Here is an 8,658-nt window from a genome sequence, read left to right on the forward strand (position 1 = left end):
CATGGATTAGACTCTTATATAATTGGGCCTCTCAATGCAGCAGCTCAAAGTACTTCCTGTGTCATTGATCATATTGAACCGTCTCAGTTAAACATTTGTGTGTTTTCCATCACTAAAACAGACATTTCACTCTGAACCAAAGACATACAGATGTATGGACTGGCATTACTAAATCCATGCTGCACTATCATATATATAATAAACAGTGAGGATGTTTTCAAAAATATTTCCATGAACAGTTTTTATGTATCAGTAACCTTCAAATAAAGTGCAGTGATGAGAAAAATTCTAAACTCTTCAAACAGTATTGGCTTTGAATGTCCTTTGCTCATTACCACCTCTCCTCCATACAGTGACACATACGCTGCCTGTCCAAAAAAAAGTTGCCACTTGGATTTAACTAAGCAAATGGTAAGAATCTTCCACTGAATAATTACTGCAGTGATGAATATGTTTCAGCAGCCAACAACTTATTTAACCCTGGCTGATGCAGTGAATAACTTCTCATTTCTTAAACAGACATATTGGAGGAAATATCCTGTAGTTGTAGAAAGGATGTTAATCTGTTTCAGAAGGATGAAATTATTGGCCTGCATCAAGCAAAGAAAACAACTAAGGAGATAGCTAAAACTATTAAAACCAGGTTAAAAAGTGTCCAGCACATCATTAAAACCTGGAAGGATAGTGGTGAACCATTGTCTTTGAGGAAGAGATGTGGTCGGTCATGTGATCTGATAAGTCCAGATTTACCCTGTTCCAAAGTGACGGGAGCATCACAGTAGGAAGAGAGGCAGATGAAATGATGCAATCATCGTGTTTAATGCCTGTACAAGCCTGTGGAGGCAGTGGTATGATCTGCTGTTGCTGCAGTTGGTCAGGACCAGGTTCAGCAATATTGTACGCACAAAGAGTAAGGTCATCTGACTACCTAAGTATAAGATACCAGCTCTTTCCATCAATGGAATTTTTCTTCCCTGATGGCACGGGCATATTCAACGATGATAATGCCAGGAATCATAGGGCTCACATTGTGAATGAGTGGATCAGGGAGCATGAGACATCATTTTCACATGTGGATTGGCCTGATGAAGAAAATAACACATCTTTTGGTACTTGTGTCACTTGTCACCTCCTTCACTCCATTTCCAGCGGTTATCCACAATTTTTTTGTCTTTGTTATTTCTTGCTGTCTATCAGAACCCCCTCTTACCTTTTGTTGTCACACCGTTGCCATTTGCAACTGTTTGCCAGATGCTTTGATTGAATTGCTCTTTGCTCTTTTTGTCTTACCCCCTGTTACTAATAACCAACTATATGCAATTTAACCACTATTCACCCTTGTGTTTACATACGGCCCCCTCCCTACCCTCTGATCCACTCTCTGACATCCCTATAAAATGGGTAATCTCCAAATGTTCTGGGTCGACTTACCTTCACAGACTCATGCTCTGTGTTGGTAAGCCCACCGTATGCCGGAATACCAATAAACACCCCCACTACAACAAACTTCACAGAACTAAGAGTGAAATTTCTTCAACAGCCTCCACAGAGTTCAGACCTCAGCCCCACTGAGAATCTTTGGGATGTGTTTGAGAAGAGTTTGCGCTGCAGTTCAACTCTCTCAAAAATTAATGCAACTCTGGACAGAAATAAATGATGTGACTTTGCAGAAGCTTATCAAAACAATGCCATGGCAAATGTGTGTCATTCTCAAAGCTAAAGGTGGTCCAATGAAACATTAGAGGATGCAACTTTTTTTTGGACGAGCAGTGTACACACGTGGACAAAATTGTTGGTACCCCTCAGTTAAAGAAGGAAAAACCCACAATTCTCACTGAAATCACTTGAAACTCACAAAAGTAACAATAAATAAAATGTATTGAAAATTAAATAATCAAAAACAGCCATTACTTTTGAATTGTTGATTAACATAATTATTTAAAAAAACAAACTAATGAAACAGGCCTGGACAAAAATGATGGTACCTCTATAAAGATTGAAAACTATTTGACCAGAGTGACATGATTAACTCAGGTGTGTCATTTAATTGACATCACAGGTGTTTCCAAACTCATAATCAGTCAGTCTGCCTATTTAAAGGGAGACAAGTAGTCACCCTGCTGTTTGGTGAAAAGGTGTGTACCACACTGAACATGGACAACAGAAAGCGAAGGAGAGAATTGTCCCAGGACATCCGAAAAAAAATTATAGACAAACATCTTAAAGGTAAAGGCTATAAGACCATCTCTAAACAGCTTGAAGTTCCTGTGACAACAGTGGCTCATATTATTCAGAAGTTCAAGACCCACGGACAGTAGCCAACCTCCCTGGACGTGGCCGCAAGAGGAAAATGATGACAAATTGAAGAGACGGATCGTTGGAATTGTATCCAAAGAGCCCAGAGCAACCTCCAAAGAAATTAAAGGTGAACTCCAAGGCCAAGGTACATCAGTGTCAGATCGCACCATTCGTCGTTGTTTGAGCCAAAGTGGACTTCATGGGAGACGACCAAGGAGGACACCACTGCTGAAAAAAAGTCATAAAAAAGCCAGACTGGAATTTGCAAAAAATGCATGTTGACAAGCCACAAAGTTCTGGGAGAATGTCCTTTGGACAGATGAGACCAAACTGGAGCTTTTTGGTAAGGCACATCAACTCTATGTTCATAGACTCAAAAACAAGCATACGAAGAAAAGAACACTGTCCCTACGGTGAAACATGGAGGAGGCTCAGTAATGTTTTGGGGGCTGCTTTGCTGCATCGGCAACAGGGTGTCTTGAAAGTGTGCAAGGTACGATGAAATCTGAAAGACTATCAAGGCATTCTGGAGAGAAATGTGCTGCCTAGTGTCAGAAAGCTTGGTCTCAGTCGCAGGTCATGGGTCTTCCAACAGGACAACGATCCAAAACACACAGCCAAAAACACCCAAGAATGGCTGAGAGAAAAGCGTTGGACTATTCTAAAGTGGCCTTCTATGAGCCCAGATCTGAATCCCATAGAACATATGTGGAAGGAGCTGAAACATGCCATTTGGAGAAGACACCCATCAAACCTGAGACAACTGGAGCTGTTTGCTCATGAGGAGTGGGCCAAAATACCTGTTGACAGCTGCAGAACGCTCATTGACAAATACAGAAATCGTTTAATTGCAGTGATTGCCTCAAAAGGTTGTGCAACAAAATATTAAGTTATGGGTACCATCATTTTTGTCCAGCCCTATTTCATTAGTTGTTTTTTTTTAATAATTATGTTAATCAACAATTCAAAAGTGATGGCTGATTTTGATTATTTAATTTTCAATAAATTTTTATTTATTGTTACTTTTGTGAGTTTCAAGTGATTTCAGTGAGAATTGTGGGTTTTTCCTTCTTTAACTGAGGGGTACCAACAATTTTGTCCACGTGTGTATTTTCATCTACATGGTAAGTTGTTCCAAGTTCTTCACTGGCTTCAAGCTGCGTCTTTGTCCTCCATCTCTTCATATAATTCCAGATTGATTCCATGATGTTTAGATGAGGGTTCTGTAGGCTCAAACCATCTCTAGCAGTATTCCCTGTACTTCTTGCGGCTGAAGATAGTATTTTGGCTGGATGTTATTTCTCATTTCCTGCTGGAAAAATAAATTCGGGATTGATCAGGGATTATCCTGATTGATAACAACCTAAACATATCAATGTACCGTGCAGTGCACAGTGGTTCATCAGAACCTTTTCACAAGAAACAGCGGTCTGCTGCCACTGGAAACCAGGCTGATGAGATCGCTGACACTGAACCAGAACACACGACTGAAAAACCAAAACAGTGAACTGAAATGTGCTATAAATCTCATAGAACTGAGGTGAAAATTCTTTGTTGGTTGGTCACTAAAATATGTCTTTTATTATAGGTTATGGTCATGGTCACTTGATAAATTATTTTTGTAAAAGTTTTCTATCAGCTTTAATGTTTAATTGCAATTGACATGCAAGATGTGCAATCATGCTTGTAGTTTTTTTTTCTCGCTTCCCACAACAGATTAGTGGTCTCAGCCATAGAGCTTGTAGGACTCTTGTGTTTTTGTCAAGAGCCCTTCACCAGAGTAGCAGTCTGAATGTGATTCCTCCCACTGAAGACTGATCTCTCAAACTAGCACCCTGGCACTATCATGTATACCCCTACGTTAAGTAATGCTGTCACACTGTCACAGCACTTCACTACTTCCCGTAGTTTAGCGACAACAGCATCCTGTCTAGAGAGGGGGTTGGACCATGTTTCTGAAACAATGTCACATATGGAAGCAGCTATGTCATGAGAATTTTCCCATATCTAAGATACAATGCTTTAAAAGGAGCAGTTTCCGACAGCTACTATTATCTCAATCAGGTGTCAGGAATGCCATTCCAATTCCTGGCATACCCATGTGTGTCCAGTTTAAATATAAAAGAGCAGAGGGTGCTGCTGTGGGCTCCAGCATCCAAACAGCTACTAGGTAGAGAAGCAAAAGAATATATATCGATCTATTCATCCTTTATCCGTCATCCATCAAGACACCAAAATGAACACCAGCAGCTCACATAGAAACATGCATCTGTCTTCCATTCTGCTCTTCGGCCTCCTCCTCATCTTAAACCTGCCGTTGTCCAGTGCATATCCCATCAGCAGTGGCTTGAGTGATGCTGATATGGGCACCTTAAAAGTAAGTCTTCAAATATTGACAATTGAGTTTGGAAAGTTGAGTTCTAAGTTTTGGGAAATCTGCTGAAGCAAGACAGGACCAACAGTTTAATTTCAGTTTAACATTTTTCTAGTATAAATATTAGTTGAATGACATCCCACATGTTGTTTAACAGCAGCTTCTTTATATGGATGTTGGGATTCTATGATCTGTGTGTAATGTGATACTGATTGGTGGTCTAAGAGAATAATAGGAAGAGTAATGCCTGGCCTTGTTTGACACTATTAAAGACCATCACAATTCTAATGGTCAAAATAACTTAATATGTTTTAATGCATTAAACTGCTAAAATGTACTAACATTGTAGTACCATCTGTAAATGTGTATCTTCAATGCAATAGTTAAATGCTTTTTTTAATATGGGGTGGCATGGCTCAGTGGGTAGAGTGGCTGTCTTGTAACTGGAAGGTTGCCAGTTCGATCCTCGGCCTGTTGAGCTCATGTCGAGGTGTCCCTGAGCAAGACACCGAACTCCTAATTGCTCCTGGTGGGTCGTGATTAGTGCCTTGCATAGCAGCTTCTGCCATCAGTGCGTGAATGGGTGAATGTGACGTATAATGTAAAGCACTATATAAATTTTACCATTTAAGACAAAGCCCAAGTTCTGTTTTTGTGGATGGTGCAGATGCTTCTTCATAGACTGGAGGAGTCAATTTCAGAGCAGCCTACAATGGACCAGAGAAATCCTGCAGACGAGGACAGTCTGGATGGACTGAGCAAAGAGAATGCAGCAGATAGACATAATCCACAACCTCAACTGAACGAGGCAGTCATCAGGGAGTTTCTGTCAGTCAAGAACTTGAAGAGCCTCGGAAAGGACTCATCCAGGAGATCTTCTGGCTGCTTCGGGCGACGGATGGACAGAATAGACTCCATGAGCTCTTTGGGGTGCAACATTGTTGGCAGGAACAGTAAGTTCCACTAACTCCATTGCAGTTATAGGACCATAGTAGATGAACTGGTAGCTTTTGTGTTTTCATTATGACAGTTTTATGTAGAATAGTTTTGTGTAGCATGAATTCACCTCAAAGGAATTTGTCATCTTAACAACAGAGTTGTTATCTTGTTCTCTTGCAGATCCAAGTAAAGATGAAGTCTTACCATCTAAATCCTGGAACTGCAACAACTCTATCAAAAAATTGTTTTTCATTGAATGCTATTTATTTACAGATATTTATTGGATATTGTTTGTAGCCTACAATAATATTTATTTAAAATGGATGGTCTGCTCTTTATGTATTATACTATTTAATGTTTTAATAAATGTTTACAAGTGCATAACATTAAACCCAGTATGATTTACTGTTTGCAACAAAAAGTCACTTGCAATCAACATTTTTCCATATGAAACAATATAAGACACTAACACATGCATTACATCTAACATCTGCCAGCATCTACAAAGTTCACTGCTAGTGCTCCCATAGGTACAAAATGCAGGAGTGGCTTGGAAATAGAAAATTTGATGAAAACACAATATATCACAATAAATCTGCATAATAAGATATGTTTATAATGATGGTGCTTGATGTCATTCTAAGTAAATCACAGCTAAAAATACATCCATGTGGGATTATGATGTACAGGATAAGTATAAATGTGCTGGAATTCCAAATAATATTGCACATACAGTCATGAACAAATGTCTACATACATTTGCAAAGGCCATTTATATAATGGCAATCTTGACTTTTCAAAAATTTTTATAACTCTTAATATTTTTGTGATGCAATCTTTGAAACTCATGTCTTTATCAGAAAATTTAATCATGCAGGTTGGTTCTTCCATAGAGTTATTATAAGTTGTCTGGAAATATGAAAAAATTTGTGGGTTAAAAACACATGCAGGAACTTTAATTATCTGTTTTGATGATGTAAAAAGCTGTGATGATCATTTTTTCTTAGTGGCATGCATCGTAACTTCTTGAATGATTACGATTGACTACAGCTGACTGACTACAGTGCCCATTTGATCCACTCATTAGACTCAGCCACAAACCCTACAACGTGTAAATCTGAGGAGCTCTGCCCAGTTTTGAAAAAGCAGATTATTGGCTTGAACAAGTCAGGAAAGTATCTTCAAGTTAGTTCAAAGCAGCTACATATCCCAAAATCAATTGTGCAAACAACTGTCTGTAAGTATAAAATATATGGCAAAGTTGTGTTGCTCCATGATTGGGAAGAAGTCAACTATCAACTGTTGCTGGAATACAGTTGGTCAGGATGGTCCACTATTAACTAAGAATCACCAGAAAGCAGATCTGCAATGAATGTGAAGCTGCTGCATCACCATGAGCTGAGAGGCTGCCATGCAAAAAGGAAGCCCTTCTTCAAGAGGCAGCGCATTGAGGCTCGACTGCAGATTGCTGTTGATCACACGGACAAAGAAAAGGCCTTCTGGAGAAAAGTTCTGTGATCAGATGAAACATGAATTGAGCTATTTGGCCAGAATGACCGGAAAAATGTTTGGGAGAGAGAAAGTGAAGCCTTAACCCCAAGAACACCAAACCTACCGTAAATCATGATGGCGGCAGTATGATGCCATGTGACTGTTTTGGTACCAGTGGAACTGGTTACACAAAGTAAACAGAATGACGAAGAAGGAGGATTACCTCTCTATTTCTTCAGGAAACTCTAATATCATTTGTCAGAAGGTTGAGTCTTGTACACAATTGGGTGTTCCGACATGACCCCAAATACACATCAAAAATCATAATGAAATAAAATATTATAATGCATAACATAATATGTGATCCCAAGCCTGTGGTTATATATATTTTTAGCATTGTTCAGATTGATGTTCAGACTCAGTTAACTGTCCTCAGTACAGAAGTGTGCTCAGTTTGTTTCCAGGGGCTGAGGGTTAAAGGGATAGTTCGGGATTTTTGACATGAATCTCTATGGCATCCCTTCATTAGTAACGTACACTCTCACTGTCTTACCCCCGACAGTGTCCCGTGAGCCGAGTTCTGGTCCGGTTTCTGGTCGTGGCGAAAGTAGTCCGGCAGGTTTCCAGGGTCACTTAAATAAAACGTATTTCTTCTAAAAACAGCATGTGTTCAAAAGAGTGATTATTTTGCATCACAAAACCCATTTCCACGAAAAAGTCACACTACGTAATCACTTGGCACTACTTCCTGTCCCGTCGTATCAATGCGCGCTGTCCTCCAGCTGACTGCTGCGTACATGTGTTGATATCAACACATGTACGTAATCACTGTGCACTACTTCTGTCCCGTCGTATCAATGCGCGCTGTCCTCCAGCTGACTGCTGCGTACATGTGTTGATATCAACACATGTACGCAACTATCCCTTTAAAGTTCATGGTTATTAGGCTTCACTGTCCCTCTAGATGAAATTTGTCCTGTTGCATGAGTTCACATTACGGTAAATACAAAAGGATAACATCAACAACAACTTCAAAAAATAATCACAAAACTGTAGGGTTTTGATGGCGGTAAACCTCTACAAACTGGATGAACTGAACAGCATCAAAGGCAAAGTTGATGAAACAATAAAGATCAGCTGACCAGCAAGGAGTTTTGTTCCAGAGCTCCAGGTTTTACTAGTTTTCACATAACAAAATACACAAGCTCCCCCCAAAAACAGCAGGACAAAGAAGTCACCCAGGTGCAGTGGATGATGGCAGATTTCAGCAGCAGAGCGGAGCGAGCGCTTCAGCCTGAAAACTTCCTTCTCACACGCTGCACTGATCTGTCCACACTTCTATTTAAAATACTCATTCATTTAATTTAACATCTATACTTAAAATACACAGTGCAGTTAACTACAGCCTGATACAAATGAAAGAAAACACATAATAAACTAAAGAACTACTAAAAGATCAAACTTAGCAAAAATCCCATGGTACCCTCCCTCCTCCTCTCTGATCTCTGAATTCAGCCTAATCAGGATAATGACAACTGCTGGCATCCTATGGCCGT

The 8,658-nt window shown here is 39.7% G+C and overlaps 1 protein-coding gene across 1 annotated transcript; it reads left to right on the forward strand.

The window, feature by feature from the left end:
• The first annotated feature begins 4,442 nt into the window (after positions 1-4,442).
• nppb (natriuretic peptide B) lies at positions 4,443-5,639 on the forward strand. Its single transcript, XM_022216941.2, has 2 exons — positions 4,443-4,675; positions 5,340-5,639. Exons 1-2 carry the CDS (start codon positions 4,535-4,537, stop codon positions 5,637-5,639), a joined length of 441 nt encoding a protein of 146 aa, XP_022072633.1. The 5' UTR covers positions 4,443-4,534.
• Positions 5,640-8,658: the final 3,019 nt, after the last annotated feature.

This window comes from Acanthochromis polyacanthus, chromosome 6, assembly GCF_021347895.1.
Source record: "Acanthochromis polyacanthus isolate Apoly-LR-REF ecotype Palm Island chromosome 6, KAUST_Apoly_ChrSc, whole genome shotgun sequence".
NCBI lineage: Eukaryota > Metazoa > Chordata > Actinopteri > Pomacentridae > Acanthochromis > Acanthochromis polyacanthus.

Coding starts and splice junctions, on each gene's coding strand:
- nppb (XM_022216941.2), top strand. CDS start 4,535: ATGAACACCAGCAGCTCACATAGAAACATGCATCTGTCTTCCATTCTG. Junction 4,676..5,339: donor CTGATATGGGCACCTTAAAA/GTAAGTCTTCAA, acceptor TGGATGGTGCAG/ATGCTTCTTCATAGACTGGA.